At 47.4% G+C, this 24,753-nt stretch overlaps 7 protein-coding genes across 7 annotated transcripts; 4 read left to right on the top strand and 3 right to left on the bottom strand.

The window, feature by feature from the left end:
• The first annotated feature begins 195 nt into the window (after nt 1–195).
• Nucleotides 196–2,138, top strand: LOC9661854 (F-box/LRR-repeat protein 4). The gene is made up of 2 exons (XM_024662683.1): nt 196–1,772; nt 1,820–2,138. Exon 1 carries the CDS (start codon nt 205–207, stop codon nt 1,654–1,656), a length of 1,452 nt encoding a protein of 483 aa, XP_024518451.1. The 5' UTR covers nt 196–204; the 3' UTR covers nt 1,657–1,772; nt 1,820–2,138.
• On the bottom strand, nt 1,935–3,005 carry LOC112341852 (high mobility group B protein 1-like). The gene is made up of 7 exons (XM_024662687.1): nt 2,887–3,005; nt 2,763–2,825; nt 2,576–2,698; nt 2,461–2,518; nt 2,355–2,399; nt 2,149–2,292; nt 1,935–2,072 (listed from the first exon to the last, which is right to left on the bottom strand). The coding sequence occupies exons 2-7, from the start codon at nt 2,813–2,815 to the stop codon at nt 2,061–2,063; spliced, it is 435 nt and encodes a 144-aa protein (XP_024518455.1). The 5' UTR covers nt 2,816–2,825; nt 2,887–3,005; the 3' UTR covers nt 1,935–2,060.
• Nucleotides 3,006–3,025: 20 nt separating this feature from the next.
• Nucleotides 3,026–4,970, bottom strand: LOC9662266 (maltose excess protein 1-like, chloroplastic). Its single transcript, XM_024662684.1, has 10 exons — nt 4,843–4,970; nt 4,562–4,756; nt 4,322–4,495; nt 3,967–4,257; nt 3,827–3,916; nt 3,670–3,771; nt 3,493–3,611; nt 3,368–3,430; nt 3,251–3,312; nt 3,026–3,196 (listed from the first exon to the last, which is right to left on the bottom strand). Exons 1-10 carry the CDS (start codon nt 4,894–4,896, stop codon nt 3,108–3,110), a joined length of 1,239 nt encoding a protein of 412 aa, XP_024518452.1. The 5' UTR covers nt 4,897–4,970; the 3' UTR covers nt 3,026–3,107.
• Nucleotides 4,971–5,054: 84 nt separating this feature from the next.
• On the top strand, nt 5,055–7,462 carry LOC9662265 (acetolactate synthase 3, chloroplastic). Its single transcript, XM_002988913.2, has 6 exons — nt 5,055–6,595; nt 6,645–6,757; nt 6,810–6,911; nt 6,967–7,053; nt 7,103–7,207; nt 7,272–7,462. The coding sequence occupies exons 1-6, from the start codon at nt 5,071–5,073 to the stop codon at nt 7,350–7,352; spliced, it is 2,013 nt and encodes a 670-aa protein (XP_002988959.2). The 5' UTR covers nt 5,055–5,070; the 3' UTR covers nt 7,353–7,462.
• Nucleotides 7,463–7,473: 11 nt separating this feature from the next.
• LOC9661853 (ornithine carbamoyltransferase, chloroplastic) lies at nt 7,474–9,246 on the top strand. Its single transcript, XM_002988912.2, has 5 exons — nt 7,474–7,671; nt 8,012–8,346; nt 8,417–8,548; nt 8,598–8,873; nt 8,953–9,246. The coding sequence occupies exons 1-5, from the start codon at nt 7,488–7,490 to the stop codon at nt 9,133–9,135; spliced, it is 1,110 nt and encodes a 369-aa protein (XP_002988958.2). The 5' UTR covers nt 7,474–7,487; the 3' UTR covers nt 9,136–9,246.
• Nucleotides 9,247–9,349: 103 nt separating this feature from the next.
• Nucleotides 9,350–10,304, bottom strand: LOC112341851. The gene is made up of 3 exons (XM_024662686.1): nt 10,047–10,304; nt 9,913–9,989; nt 9,350–9,851 (listed from the first exon to the last, which is right to left on the bottom strand). Exons 1-3 carry the CDS (start codon nt 10,201–10,203, stop codon nt 9,612–9,614), a joined length of 474 nt encoding a protein of 157 aa, XP_024518454.1. The 5' UTR covers nt 10,204–10,304; the 3' UTR covers nt 9,350–9,611.
• Nucleotides 10,305–13,178: 2,874 nt separating this feature from the next.
• On the top strand, nt 13,179–13,839 carry LOC112341861 (pentatricopeptide repeat-containing protein At2g33680-like). Its single transcript, XM_024662711.1, has 2 exons — nt 13,179–13,522; nt 13,581–13,839. The coding sequence occupies exons 1-2, from the start codon at nt 13,179–13,181 to the stop codon at nt 13,837–13,839; spliced, it is 603 nt and encodes a 200-aa protein (XP_024518479.1).
• The last annotated feature ends 10,914 nt before the right edge of the window (nt 13,840–24,753 follow it).

Below are 24,753 nucleotides of genomic sequence, written 5' to 3'. Positions count from 1 at the left end.
CGATCCCGACACGTGTCAGGCACGTAAAAGTTCCCCATTCTTCCGCTCGCATTTTGGGGCCTCTCGTCTTCTTCCTTCCCTTCCTCGCCAAGCGCAATAGGTAGAAGAACATCACACAAACACGGTTAGATTAGATAGAGAGAAGAGAGAAAGAAAAAATGGATGGATGGATAGATAGATAGGACGATACCTCTCTCTCTCTTTATGGGCCACTTTACCCGCGACGAGCCCGGCGACCTCATCAACACGCTCCTCTGCGACGAGCTCCTGTCCGAGATCCTCTCCCGCCTCCACTCCACCCAAGACCGCAAATCTGCCACCCTCGTCTGCAAGAGATGGCTCTCCCTCGAGGGCCGGATCAAAACCAAGCTCGGCCTCTGCGTCCCCGACCCCTCCACCATCCTCTCCTTGTGCTCCTCCATCCACGCCCTCTTCCACAGGTACTCCCACCTCGTCTCCCTCGCCGTCGTCTCCGAGGGCGACCAGCATGACTCCCAGGCGCTGGACCTCATCCTCTCGGCGATGGCGTCCTCCTGTCCACTGCTGCGCGAGCTCCGCTTCCTCGCCGGCCCCGTCACCACCTCCGGCCTGGAGCCCCTGGCCCGAGCATGCAATTGCCTCGTCTCCCTGGAGCTTGTCGCGCTGGCGACTCAGCACTTGCCCGTGCTCAACGAGTTCCGGTCCCTGTCCGAGCTCTCGCTCACCGGTTGCCTCAGCGGCGACAGCTCCGACCTGGCTGGCGTCCCCGACGGCGATCTCCCGCTGGACAAGCTCTGCGTCGAGGGCATCGGCGCCAGGAACAGTGGGCTTGGGTGGCTATGGCGGAGCTGCCACAAGCTCCGCCGCCTCGAGTTCTTCGGCTGCCAGGGGATTGGAGACTCGGACATCGCGTCGCTGGCCTGGTGCCTGCCCAATCTCCAGGAGCTTCGGCTGAGGCGCTGCCGGTGTATCGCCACCCAGGTGCTGCTCATGGTTGCCGAGGTCTGCCACGGGCTCAAGGTTCTCATCTTCATGGATGGCGGGGACATGAACGGCTTGCACCGCATCGTTCGCAGCTGCCAGTCGCTCGAGACTCTGGAGTTGCGGCTGCCGCTGGATTTGTTTAACGAGGACCTCGCGATCATTGCGCAGAACTGCCTGTCGCTGAAGATACTGCGCCTGTATAGCTGCTGGATGGGAACCGGGAACGGCTTCAAGCTCCTCGGCACGCAGATGAAGTCGAGCCTGGAAGAGCTGGTGTTAATACGGTGCCGGGCCATCGTCCAGGACACGGGTACTTTGGCTTACCTCGGGCAGGATCTCAAGAGCCTCCGGCGGTTGGACGTTTCCGAGAATGACCACCTGGCGGATAGAGAGATCACGGGACTGCTGCACTCGAGCGGGGACAGGTTGATCCACTTGAGACTGCGTAGGTGCCGGAAGGTGACGGATGCCACGCTCGAGTTTATAGGACAGAAATGCCGGGCACTCTCGAACCTGGTGATCACAAGCTGTGACGGGATTAGTCCTGCGGGCGTAGCGATGGTGCTAGCCGGTTGCCCGAGCTTGAAAAAACTATGGGTGGAGAAGGAGAAGGTTACCAGCGATGCGTGTAGACTAGCCAAAGTCAAGGGAATCTTGTTACCGGGGGTTGAACCGAATCCTTCTGATTACTAAAGGACCCGCAGCATCAGTGTACTTGCGATAGGCAGAACGTTTCAGAACTGTTCATAAGCTCCGACTCGACCTGTAAGCACGGAAGATGGGCGTAAGCGTGGGACAACAGCAAACAAGTATAAAACTTAACGTGAAAAGTTTGCTAACCAGTTTTAAGTTGCAGACACGCTTTGCTGTGCTGACGTTAGAAGCCACGATGTACAGACAGTTCAACTCCAAAGACGACTAGATTCCTTCTCGAAAGCTTCTCCTCTTTGGACAGCGCTGACGGTAAGTGGTACGGAAAATTTTCTTACCCGTGACATTGAGCAAGTAAACGAGAAATGTTTACACAAACTGCGACATCGTTGCGAGCTACTAGCTAGCTATGCACAGTGTACAGGTAGTCTACTAGCTCATTCTTTTTACATGTCGTCCTGGAAAGGAATCGTGAAAACGAGAACGATGCAATAAAACAACGGAAGATCCTAGAATTTCGTAAAGACTTCTTACCAGCGTGCTCTGATCGGCATCCTCTGTCATCTCCGATTTCGTCTCTCCAGATCCTTCGGCAGTCTGGGTCTCCTCGTACTCTGCGAGATCCTTCGCGTACGCGGCTTTCAGCAACGCGGCCTTGTTCGTGTAGGCTTTCTTGTCCTGGAGATCGTAGAAGACAAGGAACAAGTAAAAATCTACGACGATGTTAAAGAAAGACTTACATTGTCCGTCATGCTCTTCCATTTCTCTCCGCCAGCCTTGGCGACCTGCCAATCGATAGTAAATTCCTAGCTAGAAAGAAAGCATGTCGAAGAATAGAGAACTTACGGCACCGACACCCTTGACGTCGGGGTTCGCTTTCTTGTATTCCTGCCTGAACTCCGACCTGGAAAACGAGCCGGATCGTGAGAAACCATCGCGATATCGATCGACCAGCCCTTACATGAAGAGAAAGAAAGGCGTCGGCGGCCTCTTTGGGAGATTTGGATCTTTCTTGGCGGCGACCCCCTTGGCCTTCTTCGGCTTCTTCTCTTTGGACGCCGCGGCTGGCTTTCGCTTGCTGTCCCTGCCAGAAGAGAGATCCAGATCGATCAGGCGAGAGCGAAGAAGAGAAAGATCCGAAATATTACTTCGTCGCTGGGACAATCGCTGGCGCTGACACGACGCTGTTGATTCCCTTCATCGCTAGAACCCTGCGAGTCGATCGATGTGAGAGAGACGAGCCAGACGATCGAAGAGAATGGAGGAGAGTACCTGATGAGCGCCTAGAACTTCTCTCTCGAAAATAAAAGAGGGACGAAACGAAAGCCTTCCCTAGGTCGAGGAGAACACACAAACTTTATACTTCGATTTCCCGCCCAGACGAGGATCGCCAACGGACGGCTGAGATGAGTTCCCGCCAAAAACCCCGTTACGAATTATAACGGGATGCCTTTATTTTGTTAACAGGAGTTAGAGAAGATTAACATCATTTCTTACTCCCGGGTTGAGCTTAACAGCTCCGCGAGTGGCGTGAAAGGAGAGCTCAAAGAATTTGCCTTGGAGTCCATGACGAGCATGTTTCCTGTGTGATCGTCCATGAGAAAAAAAATTTGGAGTGAATTTGGAAGCACAGTACCTATCCAAAATGCCAATCCAGCAGTAATGCCCAAGAACACAGACCCACTTACGCACTCGTATCTGGAGAATCAAAACTTTAGCTTGGAAAAAGAAATCCAAGCACGGAGAAACTTACATATACATGCTGAGCAACAGGCCCCATCCTTGAACCAAAGCTCCCCACGACGACCCTGTAAACCTTTGGAAAGAAGCGACAGTAAAGTTTGATGCTACTTGGATCTGGAGATAGCCGAGGCGTACCACATGGAGTCTCGAGTGAAGAGCGCGCGCGGAAGTAGCAGGCTGTTCCCGACCATAGCTAGAAGCACGGTGATCACAGAAAGGCCTCGTAGATTCGCAGGATTTGTGATGTTTGTCCACTGCAAAATCAGTCGTGGATTAAGTAGCTAGCGACGAGGCTGTCATGAAGCTTTTTACCATTTGAGCGACGGGACTCCACATAAAAAGTAGAGTAGCGGACCAAGCAGCAAGGCCGCCAACGAATTTATGCAAAGGCTCTGATAGTTTTCCTTTACGATCCTGCAAGTTCAACCAGCTCTTATCACGCCTCATAGTTTTGAAAGTTTTTTCTCACCTGTATGATCAGTGTTAAGGTGGTAACAAAAGCAAAGACTCCCGGCAGTATCGTCGACGGAAGAAATGGCTCAAACGTTGACCACATTACCTGAATCAAGGAAAGTTAAGACGAAAAAATCGTAGCATCTTCAAACTCACTTGTGAGAGGACCGAAACCCCTCCAACGCTGATGATATCTTGCCAAAGTTTCCAAAGCTCGCTTCTCAGATACCCTTTGTAGTTAAGAAAATTGATAACATAGCCGACTATCACAGCTATGGACGTCGCGAGAAAAACTGTTGATGGCATAGAACCTGCTATCGCAAGTTGGGCCAAAACCACGTAAGTTGAAAGAACACCGACCGCTTGAACGATCATGGCTCCATTCTCTTTCTTCATCACGAAGTAAGAAAGCAGCGATAGATTCCCCATGAGACTCGTCAGTAAGCTCTACAAAACAGCAAACACCATCCGACACAATGTTACTCGAAAAAGATCGAAAGGAAAATCTTACCATCCAGGAGACTGCAAACAATGCACTATTATTCCCGGCCATAAGGTTTTGAGCATTGAGAATGGTCTGTGGAAGTTGTAGTAATAAAAACGCGAGAGTAGCCGATCCAGCCAGCTGCTCGGTGGTAGCGTTCCAGTATTTGTAAGTCTCGTTTTCGAGCTTCTCATCCTTTGGCTGCGCAAAAAGAGTGAGAAAGGAAAGAAAGAAACTTTGACACAATCAAATCGATCCAACGCTTACTCTGTGAAAAGTGGTCGGTGATGTATCACTGCACCTCACGGGCGCTCCTCTTTTTGGAATAAATGAGAGCAATGGAGATGATCTTGGAGCTCCCAATCGACTGGCATTTGCTCCAACAAGTGGATTCGATGCTCGATCGCTGCTCCAGAGCGAGCCTGGCGAGATTTTATCGTATCCCTGGCGCCTTTGTAGCATCTACGATCGCGAAAGAACACAAAGAGCGCGATTTTGAAATCGATCAGTAATATTCTCGATCGATTCACGCTGCGATTGTGAAATACCTGGAGAGATTGCGGAACTCGGATCGAGGAATGCGGCATCGAAATCGCGTCCATGATCTTCGCGCATTCCGTGACTGCGCCCGAGGAGCCCTAAAGCTAACATGTAGCTCGGAAGGGAGAGCTTTTGTTCTGTCCACGTGGTGGACAGTGAATGGAGATTTTCATGCTTAGTTAGACCAAACTAAGAACCCTAAAAACAGAGAGAAGATAGGGTTTTAGAGCACAGCGATGGCGGCCACCGGCATTGCGGGAGGCGCGATTGCAATGCAGGTATGTCGCAGAAGCACGGGATTGAATTCACGAAGATCGGAGGAGAATCTTTCGTTGGCGGAGCTCATTTCTCCAATTCGGAGAGGCATTTCCAGCAGCAGGGGTAGAATCCGGGCTGGGATAGAGCCGTTTGAGGAGCCGAGAGTGATTGTCAAGGAATCGCAAGGCTCAAGCACGATATTTCGGAAGCAAAGCGAAGCATCGCCGCCAGCGAGCTTGTTCCAGTCGCGCTATGGCGATTCTGAGCCAAGAAAGGGGGCCGACATCTTGGTAGAGGCTCTGGAAAGGCAGGGCGTGGACATAGTCTTCGCGTATCCAGGCGGCGCTTCCATGGAAATCCATCAAGCTCTCACTCGCTCTACGTGCATCAGGAACGTTCTCTGCCGCCACGAGCAAGGCGAAGTGTTTGCTGCCGAGGGCTATGCAAAAGCTTCCGGGAAAGTTGGAGTTTGCATAGCAACGTCGGGGCCTGGAGCGACCAATCTTGTCACCGGCCTGGCCGACGCTGCGCTTGACAGTGTTCCAATGGTGGCGATCACGGGACAAGTGCCGAGAAGGATGATCGGCACCGACGCTTTCCAGGAGACTCCGATCGTGGAAGTCACTCGATCCATCACGAAGCACAACTATCTGGTGATGAACGTGGAGGACATACCCCGGGTGATCGAGGAGGCTTTTTTCTTGGCTTCCTCCGGAAGGCCGGGGCCGGTTCTCGTCGACATTCCAAAGGACGTCCAGCAGCAGTTTGCGATACCGAATTGGTCGCAGCCGATCAAGCTCAACGCTTACATGCAGAGGCTGCCTCGGTTCCCGGAGGTGGCGCAGCTCCAGCAGATCGTGAGACTGATTGCAAACTCGAAGAGGCCGGTGGTGTACTGTGGTGGAGGTTGCATGAACGCTAGCGAAGAAGTCCGAGAGTTTGTGAAGCTCACGGGGATCCCGATCACGATGACGCTGATGGGACTGGGGATTTTTCCACAGTCGGATTCGCGGTCGCTGCATATGCTGGGAATGCACGGGACTGTTTATGCAAACTACGCTGTGGATGGAGCAGACTTACTTCTGGCTTTCGGGGTGAGGTTTGACGACCGAGTAACAGGCAAGCTGGAAGCGTTCGCTAGCAGGGCCAGCATTGTTCATATAGACATTGATCCGGCCGAGATTGGGAAGAACAAGCAGCCTCACGTCTCGCTGTGTGCCGATGTAAAGCCAGCGCTTCAAAGCTTGAACTTGCTGCTGAGGGAGCAGAAAGTAAAACCCGATGTTGGAAGCTGGATAGCGGAGCTTGAGGAGCAGAAACTCAAGTGGCCATTGAAGTACGTGGAGTTTGGAGACGACTGCATTGCTCCTCAGCACGCTATACAAACTCTGTGCGAGATCACCCAAGGAAATGCTATAATCTCTACGGGGGTTGGCCAGCATCAAATGTGGGCGGCGCAATGGTTCAAGTATGACAAGCCTCGGAGATGGCTTACTTCAGGAGGTTTGTTTCTCTCTTGTTTTTTTCGGAGTGTCACAACTTTTCTCTATAGGATTGGGAGCCATGGGTTTTGGATTACCTTCTGCGATTGGAGCTGCAGCGACTTTCCCTGACGTTCCTGTGATTGACATCGATGGAGATGGAAGTTTTCTCATGAATGTCCAGGTCGGTGCGAGCTTTAACGTTTTCATTTCACATACTCCTCTCGTAATTTCAGGAGCTAGCGACGATTCACGTGGAAAAACTCCCCGTGAAAATCATGGTGTTAAACAACCAGCACTTGGGAATGGTTGTACAATGGGAGGATAGATTCTACAAGGTTTAATCTTTCGGGTAGACTAAGTAGCGTTTTCTAACCTCCGTGCTTTCTCCAGGCAAACAGGGCTCACACTTATCTTGGAGATCCTGACCACGAGGACGAGATCTTTCCCGACTTCCTGAAGTTCGCCGAGGGATGCAAGGTTTGCTGAATTGTTCCCGTACGTTTTCTAAAAGCTTTCTCTTTGCTAGATTCCCTGTGCTCGAGTAACAAAGCGCTCCAATCTCAAAGCAGCAATCCAGAAAATGCTTGACACTCCCGGGCCATACCTTTTAGACGTGATTGTTCCTCATCAGGTTTGTGCTTATCAGTCGATCGATCGACCATAGCTCAAAGAGTTTCCTTCTTTTTTTCTCTCAGGAGCACGTCTTACCGATGATTCCTGGTGGTTCTTCGTTCAAAGATATCATCACGGAGGGGGATGGAAGAAAAACATACTGAAAGTTCTGTGGAAATTAAAAAAGAACAGAGAGTGGAATCGAACTCGTGACGTGTGCTTGGCAAGGAGTAGCGTGTTCGACTCCGCGGAATGGAAGTTAGGCTACATACTATAAATTGGCATTTGCTTGTCGCATTATGGCGATGGCGTCTGGAATGGAGCTTGTCAAGGCGCCAGGGATGATCGGTGCTCAATCTGTGGATCATCTCAGGGCAGGATCGACAAGCGTTGGAGGTAAATCGTGCGCCAGGAGGAGGCTGAGCGTCGTTTGCAGCAGCTCCTCGCCTACAGTTGCTCCTAGGGTTTCTAGCCCGATCGGTGGTACGCTTCCGCGAATCGATAGTCTTGGTAGTGAATTGCTACATTTTGTTGGTTGTTCATTGCTGTTTCATGATTGTTCTCATGATTTTTTTTTTCCCGTGCATGAATTTCATTGCAAGTCCTTTTTTTCTTGTTCTTCTTTTCTTGCTGGTTGATCAATGATTGTTCTCATGATTTTTTTGTTTCCGTGCATGATTTTCATTGCATGTTTGAGATAGTCCTTTTTTCTTGTTCTTGTTTTTCTCTGCGAGCCCCCGATTACTGTTCTTGTGAAAATGGATTGCAAAGTCAATCTTATTCATTCTCTGTGTTCTTTTCTTTTTTTTTTCTTTTCTTGCAGGAAGATCGAAGCCTTTACATTTTTTGCACATCGACGACTTCGACAAGAAAGAGATCCTTCACCTTTTGGAAAGGGCTGTAGAGGTGAAAGCTCTGTTAAAATCCGGGGACAGGAGCTTCCGGCCTTTCAACGGAAAGTCGATGGCCATGATCTTTACGAAGCCTTCCATGAGAACCCGTGTTTCATTCGAAACCGGATTCTTCCTCCTCGGGGGCCATGCAATCTACTTGGGACCTAGCGACATCCAGATTGGGAAACGAGAAGAAACTCGGGACGTAGCACGCGTTCTCTCGGGCTATAACGATGTGATCATGGCTCGTCTTTTTGCTCATCAGGTACTGCGAGGGTGAGTAGCACCTTCAAACCGATAAAATCTTCTGAGAGGCTGACTTTGACGGTGTACAGGATCTATTGGACTTGGCGAAGTATGCTTCCATTCCCGTTATAAATGGTTTGACGGACTATAATCATCCTTGCCAGATCATGGCAGATGCTTTGACGATTATCGAGCACGTAGGACGCATTGAAGGCGTTAAGGTACTTAAAAGACTTTATCAGTCTGATTTCTTACATGTTTCTAGCGAAGGTTGTGTATGTCGGTGATGGCAACAACATTGTCCATTCGTGGCTGAGACTAGCTGCGGTCGTTCCTTTCCACTTTGTATGCGCGTGCCCAAGAGGCTTCGAGCCTGATAAAGAAACCGTGAACAGGGCCACTGCTGCAGGCTTGAGCAAGATCGAGATTACGAATGACCCGCTGGAGGCTGTCAAGGGAGCACACGTTGTTTATTCTGACGTTTGGGCCAGTATGGGACAAAAGGATCAAACAGCTGCTCGATTGGAGCGTTTCCAAGGCTTCCAGGTAACAAATTCTTTTCTTTTTTATCTTTGCAGCCTGGATACTATTGAATATTGACGTTCTCTCTCTCTTTTACTTCCAGGTGAACGAGAAACTGATGGAAGCGGCAGGCTCACAGGCTTATTTTATGCATTGCCTTCCGGCCGAGCGAGATGTTGAGGTGACAGACGCTGTGATTGAGTCTCCAAATTCCATCGTCTTCACACAAGCTGAGAATAGAATGCATGCTCAGAACGCAATTATGTTACATGTTCTGGGCTGCTGAGTTGAGAGCCGTGGCAAATTCTTCGGCTTCACTGGTTTTGGTTTGGAGAATAACGGTTTCTTTTTGTTTTGTTTTTGTTTTGCCGTACGATTATATAATACTCTTTTGTTATAGTCCTGTATCAGCGTTCTATTGTACTGGGAAGGTAAGGATTTCGCAATTATTGATCGAACTAACTTGGTTTTTGGGGAGACTTGAACAAATGTTCTTTATATTGTACGGTTTCTGGTATGTTCATCAAGGTCCTTGTTTTTTTTATGCGTAAGGCTGCCATGCTTTCGTGGCTGATTGAAGCTCCTTTTCAAGGTTTTATTGGAGAATTTTTACAAGGTAAAAAAGCAGCTGAATTTTTCCGCCGTGAAAGAAGATCTGATACTCGATTTCGAGCAGGTTCTAACTACTACATGTTTTTCTTTTTGCTGGCAGTGTCCTGCATTGAAGTATCTGAAAGAAGTGGCTGAGAATGGAACATCGGGTCAATGACTGTGGGGAGGATGTCGCTTGGGTCCGGCGTAGTCTACATGAAAGGTGTAGTCCTCGCTCTCTCTCGGCTTTTGGTGGTGGTGGCGATTGTCATGCAGCGTGTAGCTCTTGAAATCGATCTCCTGTTTTTGAGATCTCGAAGATATCTTTTCTGGCAGCGGAGTTCTGACTCGTTGCGTTTGTGCTTCTGCCGCAGTTGTTGCCGCTGCTTTCAGCCCATCCGAAACAACTCTCTGTGTCCAAAACCATGCGATCAGATGCGGCGAGAAATGAATTGTTCGTGCCAGCTCTTACCTCTTTAAGAAGCCGAGACGAGTGAGGGGAAAGCAAAACCTCGCCTTTAATGACGACTCTGGAAGATTTGAAACGAGCTGTCGAGGTGTGAGCATTTCTCCTGCACTCTTTCTCTCTGTGATATCTCAGCTTACCTTGATCCCGGTGATGATGCTGTTGCAGGAGTAGCGACCTGGCAGAAGCTGCAGAGAGGAGTAAGTTCATCATGATCCCCTGAACCAACCAGGCGAGGAGACTTTGCTGCATCCTCGCTCCTCGCCTGGCCCTGCCACTGATGATCGTCATCACCATCTCTCCAGAGGAGGAGAATCAAGACGCTGTTGCTTCTGCTGAGAGCACTTCCACCGGACCGCGGAATTCTGCGTTGCAAGTTCGAGAGACACACTGCTGGATACATGTAAGTCTGGGCTTCCCAGGGGAATTATATATTAACTAGTATATTGCTCGCGCTCTTACACAGGCCGCGCTGTTAAAAAAAGAGGAAGACAAGCTAGGCGAGAAGGAAGGTGGATGGGAAACCAAAGTTTTTAATGTGCACAGTGCTCGACAAGCGTCTCACTGCCCCAGCGGGGGCGGGTCCGGGACGCAGGCAACAAAGCGAAGAAGCTCAGCACAAATCTTGTAAGATTGTAAGAGGTTTCAATTCCCCTCCTCGTTTCTTCCTTGTCTTGTCTCTCGTTGTTTAATTGTTTCTAGTCGCAGTGATGGTTTGGTGTTCTTGGGGAGTGGTACTTGTGCGTGGTGGCTGGCCTGCAGCCTGGGCACACACTAGAAGCAGATTTCGTGAGCTTTGTCGCTCACCAACAACGCGGAAGATCTTCGTCAAAAAGAGGTGCGAAGAAAGAACGAAAAAAAAGTTTTATACTTATAGAGAGGAAGCTTGTCCTTCCTCTGACAACAAAATGTGCGTAGAACGATTGTTGCAGCTCTCGTTTCTTTCATTTTCTTACTATTATTATTATTATTATTATTTATAAAAGTTTTTTTAAAAAATCAGACGATGATCGGCTTTACTATCAAGCACAAAACAGAGCTTCTCCCAAAGCCACCTCTAAAGGTGTTGGTACTTTGGAGGAAGGATGGCTACGTTTTTTACCTGTGAGTTAACAGCGATATGGCAGAGGATTGACACCAAGGTCTATCAAGGGGTGTTGCATTGCCGCGGGTGCTGACAATACCCCTATAAAGATCCAGTCTTGTTTTTCATTCTTATAGCTTTTCTCATAATTAATGTTCAGCTGTACATCATTTACAAAACATAAACTCTACAAATCTGGTTGTTTGTTACACGGTTCATTTCGACTCCTGCAAATTTGAAAGAAAGAAAAAAGAGTCCTATCACCATATCTGCATTATCTTTTGCCTTGGTGTTTTATTCTCCATAGTCTGTGGAGCAACAGCACTCCAAACCCAGAATTAAACCACTATATATATAGTAAATATTATATCGAGATGTCAATCAAGGCGATGATGAAAACATTCCTGCAAGGCATTGTGGTGACCGCATTGGATTTGTCGTCTGATGGAGCCAGGTTTTTCTTCTTTGTTCCTCTGGCAATCTCACTGTTTTGTTTTGTACTCCTTTCAGGGACGGCCTCGTAGCAAAGCTGATATTCCTGAACCAGCTCTGTGATCTTTCAAGTTATCTTCCGAGGAGCACTCTCGAGGCTTGCATTCCGCGCTCGATGATGCGCTCCATCTACCAGTCATACTACGAGAACTTGATGACCAGTCAAGGAGGCACGGCTCTTTCAACGTGAGAAACGGCCAGGTCGTCCCGGAATCCCACGTAGCCGACGGCATTCTTCCACCATATCCGCGCAGCTCCGCCACGGCTGCTACTGCTACTACCTCGAGGGCTTTCTCGATCTCTACAGAAGCAGGAGGAGGAGGATCCAGCAACGCTCCCAGGAAGAACGAGAGGTTTTCGGGGCCGATGATGCTCGACCCGGACGGAAAGAAGGCCTCGTTCACAGATCCAAGCTCCACCCGGAAGTGTGCCGTTTCATCGTCACGGGCAGTGCAAGCGTAACAGTTTTTCTCTTGTTTGTTTCCTTTCTGATTGTAAAATTCAATAATCAATTACGCATTTCTGAACTTTCTTAATCTGAACCTGATTTGGAACAACGATCAACTTAAAGGAAGATGGCATTGGGAGACGCGAACTCACGACCTCAAAGCGAGAATCATACCACTAGACCAAATGCCCATTACATTAATAAGAAGCATTAACGCCCACTAAACGGTTGCATTCTGGTAAGATTGAAATATCGAATAACATAAATAATCTGTGTGTTTAAGTAAAAGCACGGCCCAGGACAAAATCAAGAGACTGAAACTTGTGGGTGGGAGTCAATTGCCAGCCAAGTCTGCGAAACCAATGTCGATCAAGAGGGATAGACAAAAAAATAGCACACTACTTTTAATTGTTCTCCATTTTGATGTACTCTATTACAGTGAAAGGTTTTAATCACATGAGTGATTCTTACAATCAATGGTGGACGCTCTCCACACGGATTGGAGAGAAGTAACTGTTGCTCTTGTTCCCAGAGACATGGGAGAGGATCTCTTGAATCATGTTGTTTGTCTTGTTTGTGCAAGTTGAGTTCTCGAGTCGCCTCATCAGGTGGCATCTCGTCCCGCCAATCACCACCAAGAGCTGGGCGTTCCTTGGGGTGCAATCATCACGGTCTCTCCTGCAGAGCTCTTGGGTGAGGAGGCTGTGAAGCTCTTGAGCTCCAGCATAGTGGAAGTAGTTCAGTCCCAGTAACTTGGACGTGGATTGCGGCCAGAAGTCATGGAAATTGTTATGGGAAGTGATAATTCACCCATCAATTTTGTATGCTACCTTGTTACTCAGATTTTTTTTGGGAACTAAAAAAGGCTTTTCCTGGAGCTTGCGCCTTCTCTTTGGAGCACAGCTTGTCCCTCCTTGTCTCACTGCCTCCTCTTTCCCTTCTTGATCGCGTCCATCACTACCACAGCGTTAGCTTTCTTGTTCGCCGCTGCCATTGAACCCTGATTGTCTGAATCTTAAAAGGCCTTTTTATATGGCAACAAAAAATGTAATTAGACACACTGTTTAAGAGTAAGTGACAGCGAATGTTCTAATGACCGTTTATAAGTAATATAAAGAATCAAATGAGCCTTAGTTCTTCCTCTTCGCGACCTCGATATTTCCGCTCCAAACTTGACCGATTGCGAGGTGAGGAGATTTCTTGCGGTGCTCAAGGACTGCTCGCGATCGCGGGATCTGGACGGCATTGATGCTCGGGTACGTTGAAAACAGCCAGGCTGAAACAGTGCTACATTTTTTCTTGCTAATGCAGCTCGAGGGATGTTCTCCAGACGTGTGGACGCTCGTTTGCGAGCTCAAAGCTGGTGGAAGCTCGGTAGCCTTAAGGCTTGGCCGGATACTTCACGAAGAGATCACGAGCTTGGGGTTCCAGTTCCAGGGAGCCGTGATCTCTTCATTGGTCGATTTCTACAGCAGCTGTGGGAACATGGACGAAGCGGAGCTGGTTTTCAACTCGGTCTCGAGGAAGGATGCTGTGAGTTGGAGCTCACTTATCGCGGGCTACAGCCGCCAGGGAGACAGCGATCGAGTGATGTGACGAGGGTGTCAAGCCGGACGGTGTAACTTATGTCTTGGTGATCGCGACTTGCAGCCGGGCTGGGATGATCGAGCAAGGCAAAAAGTTTTTCCAGGAGATGACGTCTAGGTGTGGATTAGATCCGGGCATTGAGCACTACCACAGAATGATCGGCATGCAGGCACAGCAGCTCGAGGAAGCTGTGGAGATGGTGGAAGCTATGCCGTTTGAAGCCACAATGGTCACTTGGACGAGTTTGCTGGGTGCTTGCTCCAAGTGGAAGGATGAGAGAGTGGAGAAGATTGCTTGTGACAACATCCTCTCTCTCCTGTGAAAGATTTCTCCATAGCTCGTTACACGGGCTTCACGTTGATCTCAATGATATGGAAGGTTGATATATGGACGTCCGCAAGCTACATTGAATCAAGAAGTCTCTAAAGCGATCCCTGGAGCTGCATTTCTCAGATGGCATGCTGGGATTGCCTGCAGTAGTCATTGCTCAATCTGTATTTCCTGGAATATCGCCAAAACATGGTCACGGCTCATGGTCTGCACGATTCGACTGATTCCCTTCTTGTGTCCATCAAAATCAATGGCAATCGCGTCCATATCTTTTCCTGCAAAGGATGTCAAACCAAGAGCTGCAGGAGGAGGCCTGGGACCAACCATACATGTTGATGAGACGATCTATTTGATCCGGTCATGGATGTGCATGCACTGATCGCACATACCTCTCCCTTATTTAGGATCATTACAAAAATAGAAATGCGAACTGGAATGGATCACATGTGAAAGAAAAAAGAGAGGATTAGGAACAATCACTGCCTGCATTATCCATGGATACTTTTCATGCTTGGCCAAATTGTATTATAATGTCTTAAGGTTTATTATTTATTTTGATCAACTAAAATAAATAAAATGGTTAAATTGACATTTCTTACCTATAAATTCAATTTACAAAAAATGTTAGTTTAATTAGAAACTTCAAATGCAAAAAATTTATGAAAAAAAATATAGTTAAAACATTTTACAATTGTAAGTTTAAAACCATGTTTTTCCTTCTAAATTAGTGTTTGGGTTTACAAAATTATATATTTATATTATAAAAATACTATAAAAACATTAAATAAAAATTAAAGTTTATTTACATTTGGAGATTATAAAGTAAAATTGTTGCAATATATTAAAAAAAGAACAATTTTAAAATAATTTTTTTATTTCTAAATTAGCACTTGGACTTTAAATGCTTCCAAAGTTATATATTCATGTTATACAAACTCTAAACTACAACTAAATAATAATTAAATAAATGAATTATTATTTTATTTGATATTGTAAAGGATTAAAATGTAAAATTATCCAATTGGATAAAAAATTACTTAAAAAATTAAAGAGTAAAATCATTTTTTCAGTTCAATTATGCATATGTATCATAATGTTTTTCCTAAAAAAAATTTTGAACACTTATTTTAATTTATCATTTTAAAAATTAAAATTTGATATAATTTTTTGTTCAAATTGTTTTATAAAAACTGTAAACCTAAAAAATCTGAAAAGACTCTGGAAAATAATTTTATTAATATAGTTTTTTCTAATATAAAACAACCATCTTTCACTTAACTATCAAAATCAATCATAAAAGAATTGCAACTGAATGTGAACCACATTTGACTTAAAGGAAGCAAAATTTCTTTTGGTTGGTGTTATTTATAATGATCTAACCAGATTCATTCTTACCAAATTTTTTGCAGAATTGTCACCAAGGACTGCTTCTCCTGGGTGATGATATTGTAAGCATTTGCCACAAATGGTCATCTCCATGAAGCAGAACAGCTCTTGTTCAATATCCATCAAAACAACTTATGCAATGATAGCTGGTTATATCACAAACAACGCTCTTCTCAAGGCACAGTCACTTTATGAATCAATCCCAGAATGAAAACTCATTTCTTCTACCACAATTCTTACTGCACTTGCTTGTTCTGGGCATTTGGAGAAAGCCAAGCTAGGTTTTCATTCAATGGAGGAACGTGATCTCATCACCTGGAACGCAATGCTCGCTGCCTATACACACAGTGACAATATGGACGAACTCTGATATTGTCTCCTGTCAACATACGCCCGATCTGGGGATTCTCACAGCACAGACCAAATCTTCCATCGCATGACTGAAGTTAATCTTGTCTCCCCCACCACAATGCTCAAATCTTATGCAGAACAGATCAAGCCCAACAAGTCTTTGATGGATTTGCCGCACCGCGACATGATGACATCTCCTGGAAAGTGATGATTGAAGCATATAGCGCTTCAAGGAGCTTAACCCAACAAAGCCAGCAGCAAGGATATAGTGATGTGGAACCCAAGGCCGGGCATCTGAAAATGGCTAAACAAATTTTTTATTCTATGCCGCTACAAGATGCCGACAAGGAGCACCCTCATGGCAACATATGTTCAAGAGCTGTTCGATAAGACCATCACTCGAAGCGTCACAATTCACGGGTATGCCATAAACGGGCAAATGGCGAAAGAAAAGAGCTTGTTTAGCACGTCCCTGATTCGATTCCAGGTCGCGCGAGTGATGCTCTTGCACGAGGCAAAAGGCTTCTTCGAAGCTTCCATGCCGAAGAAAGATGGAGAGACGAGCGCGGAGCAATTTCTCATTTGTTGAAAATACACTCGGGACCTCTTGCAAAGCGAGAACCATGCCACTAGACCAAATGCCCATTAGGCCCACTAAATATTTCAGTCGGCACGGCCCCGGACAAAATCAAGAGACTGAAATTTGTGGAAGTCACGGTTATAGAATCGCCAGCCCATATCGGTGAAGCAATGCACCAGGAATTTAAGAAGCGAAACCAATGTCGATCGGGAGGAATAACACGCTACTTTTAATTGTTCTCCATTTTGATGTACTCTCTTACAGTGAAAGCTTTTAATCACATTGGTGATTTCAATGGTGCACGCTCTCCACACGGATTGGAGAGAAGTAACTGTTGCTCTTGTTCCCAGAGACATGGGAGAGAATCTCTTGAATCATGCTGTTTGTCTTGTTTGTGCAATCCTTGGCATGGATTTCCTTGGACATGTCCCGGCTCATGCTCGTGCTCCTCCCATCAAACATATACTTGAACAGCGTGCACAAGCTTCCACCCTCTTTAATCTGGACTCCATACCAGATCTTGTCTCCAGCGCATCTAGTCGAGTGGCACAAGTCCTCGAGTCGCCTCATCATGTGGCATCTCGTCCCGCCAATCACCACCAAGAGCTGGGCGTTCCTCGGGCCGCAATCATCACGGTCTCTCCTGCAGAGCTCTTGGGTGAGGAGGCTGTGAAGCTCTTGAGCTCCAGCGCAGTGGAGGTAGTCCGGTGCCGGTAGCTTGGATGCTGATCGCGGCCAAAAGTCATGAAAATCGCTGTGGGAAGTGATAACTAACCCATCAATCTTGTATACTACCTTGCTGCTCAAATTTTTCTTTGGGACCATAGGGGGTTCCTCCTCGAGCTCATGCCTTCTCTTTGGAGCACTAGCCTTTGTATGAGTTTGTCCCTCTTTGTCTCGCTGCCTCTTCCTTCCCTTTTTGATCACAGTCATCGCTGCCACAGCGTTAGCCTTCTTGTCCACACTCTCGATCTCCGCCGCCATTGAACCCTGATTGTGTGAATCTTAAAAGGCCTTTTTATATGGCAATAAAAAATGTAATTAAATAGTTATTTTAGTACGGACAACCTTGACCGTTTATAAGACTATCTTGACCCTTTGAAACAAAGAATCAAATGAAACCTTCGTTCTTCCTCTTCGCGACCTCGAGCTTTCCGTTCCAAGCTTGGCCTCGCCCGCTCCAGCGATTGCGAGGTGAGGAGATTCCTTGCGTCGCTCAAGGAATGCTCTCGATCCCGGGGTAAGAAAATCCACGCCGAGGCGGAGCGCTGCGGCCTCGATTCCAATGCGTTCGTGACGAGCAACCTGGTGAATCTCTATGGCAAGTGCGGCAGCATGGACGAGGTGCGCAGGGCTTTCGACCGGATGGATTGCCCCGACCCCGTCGCGTGGAATTCTCTCATTCTGGGCTATGCCGAGAATGGGCATGGCGGGGTTGCGCTCCAGCTCTTCCTGGACATGGAATCGCGGGGCTTGCAAGGGAGTTCTGTCACGTTTATTGGATTGCTCAAGGCCTGCGCGAGCCTCGCAGGGAAGGAACATGGGAAGGTTTTTCAAGATCTAGAGCTCGTCGTGAAGTTTTCTTCTGTCGAGAGAGGAATGGCTCTTCACTCCCTGGCCGCTGCAAGGGGAATCGACACAAACGTTTTGGTAGCTAGCAGCCTGGTGGAATGTATGCTCGGTGTGGAAGCGTGGTGGATGCGTGGAAGGTTTTTCATGGAGCTCCAAAGCATGACGTAGTTCTATGGACATCTTTGATGCAGGGATTTGTAGAGAATGGGCAGAGCGAGGTGGTGCTTCAACGAGAAAGCAGTGGAGCAAATGCCAGAACCTTTGTTGCGGTGTTCCAGGCCATCACTTCTCTAGCAAAGACGGAATGAGGAGAAGATACAATCCATGGAAGGATACTCAAGCTGAAGTCTCTGGAAAGAGATATGGCTTTTCATGCACAACCCTTGCAAGTTACTAACCATATGCATCTCTTGGATATCTTTCTTCACAGCTTCTTGATTCAAATGTACGCGGCTTGTTGGGCGATGCTCTTGGAGTGTTTAGCACCATTTTCCAACCAAATCAAGTCTGCTGGACGGCATTGGTGCTCGGGTATGTTGAAAACAGCCAGGCCGAAACTGCTTTACATTTGTTCTTGCTAATGCAACTTGAGGGGTGTTCTCCAGACGTGTGGACACTCGTTTGGGCTCTCAAAGCTGGCGGAAGCTCGGTAGCCTTGAGGCTTGGCCGGATACTTGATGAAGAGATCACGAGCTTGGGGTTCCAGTTCCAGGGAGCTATGATCTCTTTGTTGGTTGATTTCTATAGCAGCTGTGGAAAGTGAAATTGGTGTTTTATAGCGCATATGATCATGGGATGAAATTTGAATATACTGTTACCATGGATCCTTGGAACTTTAGGGGATAAATAAGGATAAAATAGTCATTAAAAGCTCTCTCATTAAGCAATTACCATTTTTCCAGTTAGTTTAAAGGGAGAGATAAAGTGTGCTATAGTTGGTATCAGAGTAAATGACACGGGTTTGTTTATTTAAGGACATTGACATCTCTGTAGGAAAGTAAATGTGCTTTTGGACAATTGCGCATAAAGTTTCTTGAACATATAGTTGGTGGTGGCATAATTGAGGTAAATTCAAAGAAAGTAGAACTAGTGAAGTCTTGAGAAGTCCTAACCACTATATCAAATGTTTATTCCTTTCTCGGTTTGGCGAAATATTATTACAAATTTGTCTGCAATTTTGTAAAAATTGCTCTTCCGTGTAAGTGACTAATTTTTCTATTTTACTTTAGTCACTTAACCACACCTTCGACCACTTGGAGGAGTCTCACTCACAACCTCCATAAGTCCTGTTTTGAACTTAGGCTTGCTAGCCCCAAGAATGGCATCTCCGCCACTCAACCTTTGCACTTGGTCCAAGTGCTCCACGTGTCTGATCCCATGATTAACACCCCAAGGTACCACCAACATATTAGCCCGTTACGCTAAGGCCATGCCCATTCACCTTGGTCACATCGGTGGTCTAAAACCACCTACATCACAGTCCCGTCTCTCAAAGACTGGGCCATCCATCCATGAGTGATCACCTTATATCCACTCTTTTACATCCTTAGGATGCCCATGGACATGGGGAATAACCTTCCCCAATATCCCCTTTCTGGTCCCCACTAAGTCCCTTTCTGTCCTTGGCTGTGTTCGCCAACACTGCCACTGGATCAAGGCTCACAGGCCCGACCACTAAATACCACAGTCCTCTGGGACTTCCTCCTCACATGACTGTATCCTTGATCTCTACACTATAGGATGGCTCCTCTTCCTTTCCACAGTTTGGGACTTTGGGGCAACATTTCGGAACACTGTGGCCTTATGTGAGACACAAAATCCCTAGGCCCCAAAGTGGAGCCGGAAGGGCGCCACGTGGTAGTGGCCGAAGCGAAAGCCAAACAAGCGTAACACGTTTGGACTAAAAGCTCCGACTTCGAAGGTCGAGAGTGGGAGTGGAACTCCCAACAAAGTGCTCGAGGAGCGAGCACGAGGCAACCAATAAGCAAGGCTCCAAAAAGGGACCCAAAAAGGACTAACACATGACACATGGAAGTGTCCGAGATGGACTCCGAGATGGACCAAGACGGAGTCCGATATGGAGTCTGAGATGGAGTCCGAGATGGAGTCCGAGGTGGACCGAGACGGAGTCTGAGATGGAGTCCGAGATGGAGTCCGAGCTGGACCGAGACAGAGTCCGAGATGGAGTTTGAGACGGAGTCCGATATGGACCGAGACGGAGTCCGAGATGGAGTCCGAGATGGACCAAGATGGAGTCCGAGATAGAGTCCGAGGTGGACTGAGACGGAGTCCGAGATGGACCCGAGATGGAATCCGAGATGGAGTCCGAGAAGGACCCGAGATGGAGTCCAAGGTCGAGACCGAGACCGAGACCGGGACCGAGACCGAGACTGAGATCGGGACCGAGACCGAGGCCGAGTCCGAGTCCGAGTCCGAGTCCGAGTCCGAGTCCGACTTCGAGTCTGAGAGGGTGAAAGCCCAAAGCATTTGTCTCCTAGACCCTGGGGGGTTTGGTGAGCTCCAAAAGTATAATAAGGGGGAGGACTACAGTGGAGCCAGTTTAGTCAGGAAAGGCCAGTTTGGCCCAGGAAGGCCAGACCCAGTGTTGGGTGATGAACTGACCACCGGGAAGTCCAAGACTACAGTGAATATGGACCGATAAGCGGGGTAGCTTGGTGAAGTGTTCAAGAGCCGGCTCTAGTTCCCCCGGGAGATCGACTGGCCGATGCTCCCAGTCCAAGTGTGAGTGGCACTACCTACTTGGATACCTGGTGTGGCTCAACGGAACCTCGCTCTAAGCCCATGGCTAGAGCACCTAAAGGCGGAAGGTGGGGAGATTACCCACGAGGCTTGCGTAAGGCCACGGTGTTCCGAAATGTTGCCCCGAAGTCCCAGACTGTGGAAATGAAGAGGAGTAGTCCTCTAGTGTAGTGACCAAGGATGCAGTCGGGTAGTGAGGAAGTCCCAAAGGACCATGGGACTTAGTGGTCAAGCCTATGGGCCTTGATCTAGTGGCAGTGTTGGCGAACACGGCCAAGGGCAGAAAGGGACTTGGTGGGGACCGGAAAAGGGATATGGGGGAAGGCTATTCCCCAGGTTTGTAGGCATCCTAAGGATGCTAAGGAGTGGATCTGGGATGATCACTCATGGATGGATGGCCCAGTCTTTGAGAGACGGGACTGTAATGTAGGTGGTGTCAAACCACCAATGTGACCAAGGTGAATGGGCATGGCCTTAGCGTAACAAACTGATATGTGGTGGTACTTTGGGGTGTTGATCATGGGATCGGACACGTGGAGCACTTGGACCAAGTGCAATGGTTAAGTGGCATGAATGCCATTCTTGGGGGTTAGCAAGTCCCTAAGTCCAAAATAGGACCTATGGAGGTTGTGAGTGAGACTCCTCCAAGTGGTCGGAGGTGTGGTTAAGTGACTAAAGTAGAATGGAAAAATTAGTCACTTACAACTTGGTATCGGAACTGTTCCTTAGTCCGACTTTTATTGGTGCTCAAGTATATCATCACTTGTGTTGGCATCGAAAGGTCTGAGGAGTGGGCCTATCCTTGCGGAGTAGCAAGTCGGGAAGACATGGCTCTCCATTACAGTTCACGTGTGAATTTGTAAACGAGGTGGTGGATAGAAAAAGGCCAATAATGGAACGACTTTGGGATCTTGGGAACAGTGCAATGTTTTCCTCATTGAGTTGAGGATGTGATCCGGATGAGCATTTGATTTATCAAATTGACTAAGGTAGTTGTGGTAAATAACTATAGTTGGGATCACAAGAAAGATAGAGACTCCAAAACAATAAAGGAGTCATAAGATTATCCTCACATAGTTGAGGCAAGTGCTCATAAATTTGGGATTGGAATTGATGACCGTGGGAGGTCAAATACGGAAGAGGACACAAGTCCTTGAAATGGTAGCCGGGGCTACCTCTAATAAATGCTGGAACAACCCAAGGAGTTAGGGGTGTATTTAGAGGATGAGTTGGTATTTTCATCACATGGACAAGTGGTCATAAGGGGTGAGAGGTTGCCCCTAGAGAACAAATCAAGTGTCGGAGTAACACTTGCAAAGATGGTCCTTGTGAGTAGGACATGAATACAAGGAATTGTATTCAAGTGAGCTAGCACCTCAAAAGTAGAACCTCATGGGTCGTTGGATTAGCAAAGTCCAAAAAGTTTGATAACTCTAATAGAGTCAAAGAATAATCCTAAGGGATTGATGGAAGCATTTGGACTGAGGTGTGTGGTGCCCCATGAAAGATGGGGAGGATCTTGAGATCCAAGCATGAGAACAATGTGTATCTCATTGATAGCAGAAGGTGCCATGCTAAAGTTGTGGGAAAGAGTTTCCCGGAAGAAAACAACTTTGACACAAAGTTGTGCGTGAACTCTATAGTGCAGTGCTAGTGGATAATTGGCATCAGAGACAACCATATTGGTCTTGGCAAAAGACCTAGACACAAGTAAGAAGTGTCATAAAGGTAGGATCCTGGAGCCAATAGTGTGGAAACACTGAATATGCCAAGGCGTGCTGCCTTGAGGTCAAGTTGGCAGGTTTATGAGAACCCCTTCCAAAGGAATCCCAATGGAAATAGGAATGGCATAGCCTAAGCTGAAAGGCATGTGGTTAGAGTGTGATGACCTAGATAATGATGGAGGTGTGGAAGCACTAGCAATGAGTTGTAGGACTTGACAACTATGAGACAACTAAGTAAAAGGTGCAAAATAATTCGTTAAACTGGTAGAAGGCAACTACCTAAGACTTCTTATGGGGATAAAGAAGTTGGATATACCCTTATGGGGGATAAATTGTTTATGTTGCGATATAGTAAGTCAATGTTGAAAAGGGAATGCTCATTGTCAGAGAAACCATCATTAGAACACCCAAACACTCTAGAACACCAGAAGGTGGTGTTTGGTGTCGTGAGGGCAATGGATAATGCCCAAGGGATAAAGTCCCTAGCAAATGATGGATAGGAAGTGCTATCCAAATGTCCAAGGTTGCGGAGACGAGAGAAGTCCGTCTACCGCAATTGGACAAAGCCCAAAGGGGATTTTGGCAAGGCTAGGGATGGGCATATAAAGGCCCATAAGTAGCAATGGTAATCCTAGGGTATGGGATTACAAGGTGAGCAAACCCGGATTGAGGAACCACTCCTAGGTTGTCGGGTAAGTTCATCCCTATGAATACTTGCCAAAGCATGGTAGAAAGTGCAAAGCTATCTTCTTAGTCTGGAGGAGAATGACCGAAGAAAACATATGAGGCCAAAAGGCAAGTAGTAAAGGGATAGAACTGAACCATAGGAATTGACAGGTGGTTATGCAAGTTGGGAGTGGAGAATCAAGTGGGTGCTCAAGCATGTTGTTACTAGCGACTGGGATGCCATGGAGAGTCTAAAGCATGGGATTGTCCATGTTAGACTATATGGTAATTGAAAAGCTTGCGAAAGGAGAGGGCTTAGTAAGCCAAGGAACAGAGTTCCTTGAACGTTCCCCTAGGTAGATAAGTACCTAGTCAGCCAAGTGTAAATGGTTCATAGAATGCGCGAAATCAGAGTGGCGCAGCAGGAGCGTCGTCTTGAAGCTTGCCATGAGGTGAGGCTATCAAGATTGGGGAAGTAGTTCCCGAGTGTTCAAAGAGAAGGCTTTGAACGAAAGTCGATGGTTAAGGACTTTCACGCTTATGCATGAACCATGTTACGGTGGCCGAATGACTTGCTAAGTGAGATTGGCAAGTCGGGGGGAACGAATACCCTAGTGGAAGGAGCCAACTTCAAAGGGTTGGCCTAGGGGGCTGAGCATGGAGGAGTCCATGCGTGATCATAGACATGTCAAGTGAGAGGACTTGGCAGTGCGGAGGAACTAGGTTCCTAAGCTGTGATCTATAGCGCGCTTTAAATATAAGTTGGTGCACCGGCGTGGGGAGTCACGCCAGGCATCCTATGTGATGCCGTCTGTAGATGCATATACGGAGGTTGGGTTCGAGTCCCGACCCTCTAGTGCTTGGGTTCGAGTCCCAACTCACTAGGGCGTGGTGATGGTTTGGAATATGAGGACACTCATATTTCGGTGGTCATGGACTCTCAGTGGGGAGATTGATTTGGGCACACCGCCAAGTGAGGGATGCCTCGGAGTCATGATGCACGGTTAGATTGCTTAGAGTGAAAGTTCGGCATATCTAACTTGAACACTTTGGTGCAAAAGGCACCAAGGACGTGGTGAATGAGATGGGGACACCCAGTCTCAGTTGCTATGGATCCTTGGCCAGAAGGGTTGGCTTGGGGGCACCACCAAGTGTGGGGGATGCCCCTGGGGTCATAGTCAACAATTTAAAAGAGTCTGGAAGACCTAGTTCCTATTGATAGACCTATTAAAGGGTTAAGATGAGATCACTAGGTGATCTTGTGGCTAAACAAGGACAAGGTCTTTATTTGGGTTAAGGAATATGATTCCTAGTTCAAAGTGTTGATTTAAACTATTGATAATGGTGTGGCTTGGTCAAAGTGACCAAGTGGAAAGAACACCTAAGGGAAATGAGCTATGTCAATGATGTGGCATAGTAAGTCCGAAGAAGGTAGTCTCTATAAAAGATCCAAGGGAGGATCTCAAAACTTGGGCCGTGGATAGAGCCCACAATAGAAAATGTTAAAGAGACGTACTAGGGGTGAACACCCTCTGGACTTGGCAAAGCAAAGTGTTTACTATGGAACTGAAAGGAAACCCCGAAAATGGAGTTAGCGATCCTATGTTGTTGGGTGCAACAATCAAGGATAGGAGCAAAACACTAGTGGCTAAAAAAAGAGCCATGGGAATCCTGGGAAAGAATCCAAATGGCAAAGTTAGGCCAAGAACACTAATGTATTGGCTACTAATGGATTGTGGAAAAGACAATGTTTCCCCAATGGTGGATTCCCAACCGCTCCGATTTGGCGAGGTGGATGCTCCAAAGGGGGGAGCGGTAAGGTAGCCAAATAATAGGGCCGTGGGCAGCCTTAGCACCAATTATGATA

This window comes from Selaginella moellendorffii, unplaced genomic scaffold (assembly GCF_000143415.4).
Source record: "Selaginella moellendorffii unplaced genomic scaffold, v1.0 SELMOscaffold_92, whole genome shotgun sequence".
NCBI classification, from domain to species: Eukaryota; Viridiplantae; Streptophyta; class Lycopodiopsida; order Selaginellales; family Selaginellaceae; genus Selaginella; species Selaginella moellendorffii.
The sequence above is the reverse complement of the archived record's forward strand: the minus strand, read 5'-3'. Positions and strand labels throughout refer to the sequence as shown.

Excerpts from the sequence above, each read along its gene's own strand:
- LOC112341852 (XM_024662687.1), bottom strand. The coding sequence starts at position 2,815 with ATGAAGGGAATCAACAGCGTCGTGTCAGCGCCAGCGATTGTCCCAGCG. Across the intron at positions 2,400-2,460 it reads ACGTCAAGGGTGTCGGTGCC|GTCGCCAAGGCTGGCGGAGA; the intron begins GTAAGTTCTCTA and ends ATCGATTGGCAG. Across the intron at positions 2,293-2,354 it reads GGAAGAGCATGACGGACAAT|GACAAGAAAGCCTACACGAA; the intron begins GTAAGTCTTTCT and ends TACGATCTCCAG.
- LOC9661854 (XM_024662683.1), top strand. The coding sequence starts at position 205 with ATGGGCCACTTTACCCGCGACGAGCCCGGCGACCTCATCAACACGCTC.
- LOC9661853 (XM_002988912.2), top strand. The coding sequence starts at position 7,488 with ATGGCGATGGCGTCTGGAATGGAGCTTGTCAAGGCGCCAGGGATGATC. Across the intron at positions 8,347-8,416 it reads CTCGTCTTTTTGCTCATCAG|GATCTATTGGACTTGGCGAA; the intron begins GTACTGCGAGGG and ends GACGGTGTACAG. Across the intron at positions 8,549-8,597 it reads GACGCATTGAAGGCGTTAAG|GTTGTGTATGTCGGTGATGG; the intron begins GTACTTAAAAGA and ends TTTCTAGCGAAG.
- LOC9662266 (XM_024662684.1), bottom strand. The coding sequence starts at position 4,896 with ATGGACGCGATTTCGATGCCGCATTCCTCGATCCGAGTTCCGCAATCT. Across the intron at positions 3,917-3,966 it reads GGGTTTCGGTCCTCTCACAA|GTAATGTGGTCAACGTTTGA; the intron begins GTGAGTTTGAAG and ends TCCTTGATTCAG. Across the intron at positions 3,431-3,492 it reads TTCACTCGAGACTCCATGTG|GTTTACAGGGTCGTCGTGGG; the intron begins GTACGCCTCGGC and ends TTCTTTCCAAAG.
- LOC9662265 (XM_002988913.2), top strand. The coding sequence starts at position 5,071 with ATGGCGGCCACCGGCATTGCGGGAGGCGCGATTGCAATGCAGGTATGT. Across the intron at positions 6,758-6,809 it reads GTTTTCTCATGAATGTCCAG|GAGCTAGCGACGATTCACGT; the intron begins GTCGGTGCGAGC and ends TCGTAATTTCAG. Across the intron at positions 7,054-7,102 it reads AGTTCGCCGAGGGATGCAAG|ATTCCCTGTGCTCGAGTAAC; the intron begins GTTTGCTGAATT and ends TCTCTTTGCTAG.
- LOC112341851 (XM_024662686.1), bottom strand. The coding sequence starts at position 10,203 with ATGGTGATGACGATCATCAGTGGCAGGGCCAGGCGAGGAGCGAGGATG. Across the intron at positions 9,990-10,046 it reads GCATCATCACCGGGATCAAG|CTCGTTTCAAATCTTCCAGA; the intron begins GTAAGCTGAGAT and ends ACACCTCGACAG. Across the intron at positions 9,852-9,912 it reads CGTCTCGGCTTCTTAAAGAG|AGAGTTGTTTCGGATGGGCT; the intron begins GTAAGAGCTGGC and ends TTTTGGACACAG.
- LOC112341861 (XM_024662711.1), top strand. The coding sequence starts at position 13,179 with ATGCTCGGGTACGTTGAAAACAGCCAGGCTGAAACAGTGCTACATTTT. Across the intron at positions 13,523-13,580 it reads GGAGACAGCGATCGAGTGAT|CCGGGCTGGGATGATCGAGC; the intron begins GTGACGAGGGTG and ends CGCGACTTGCAG.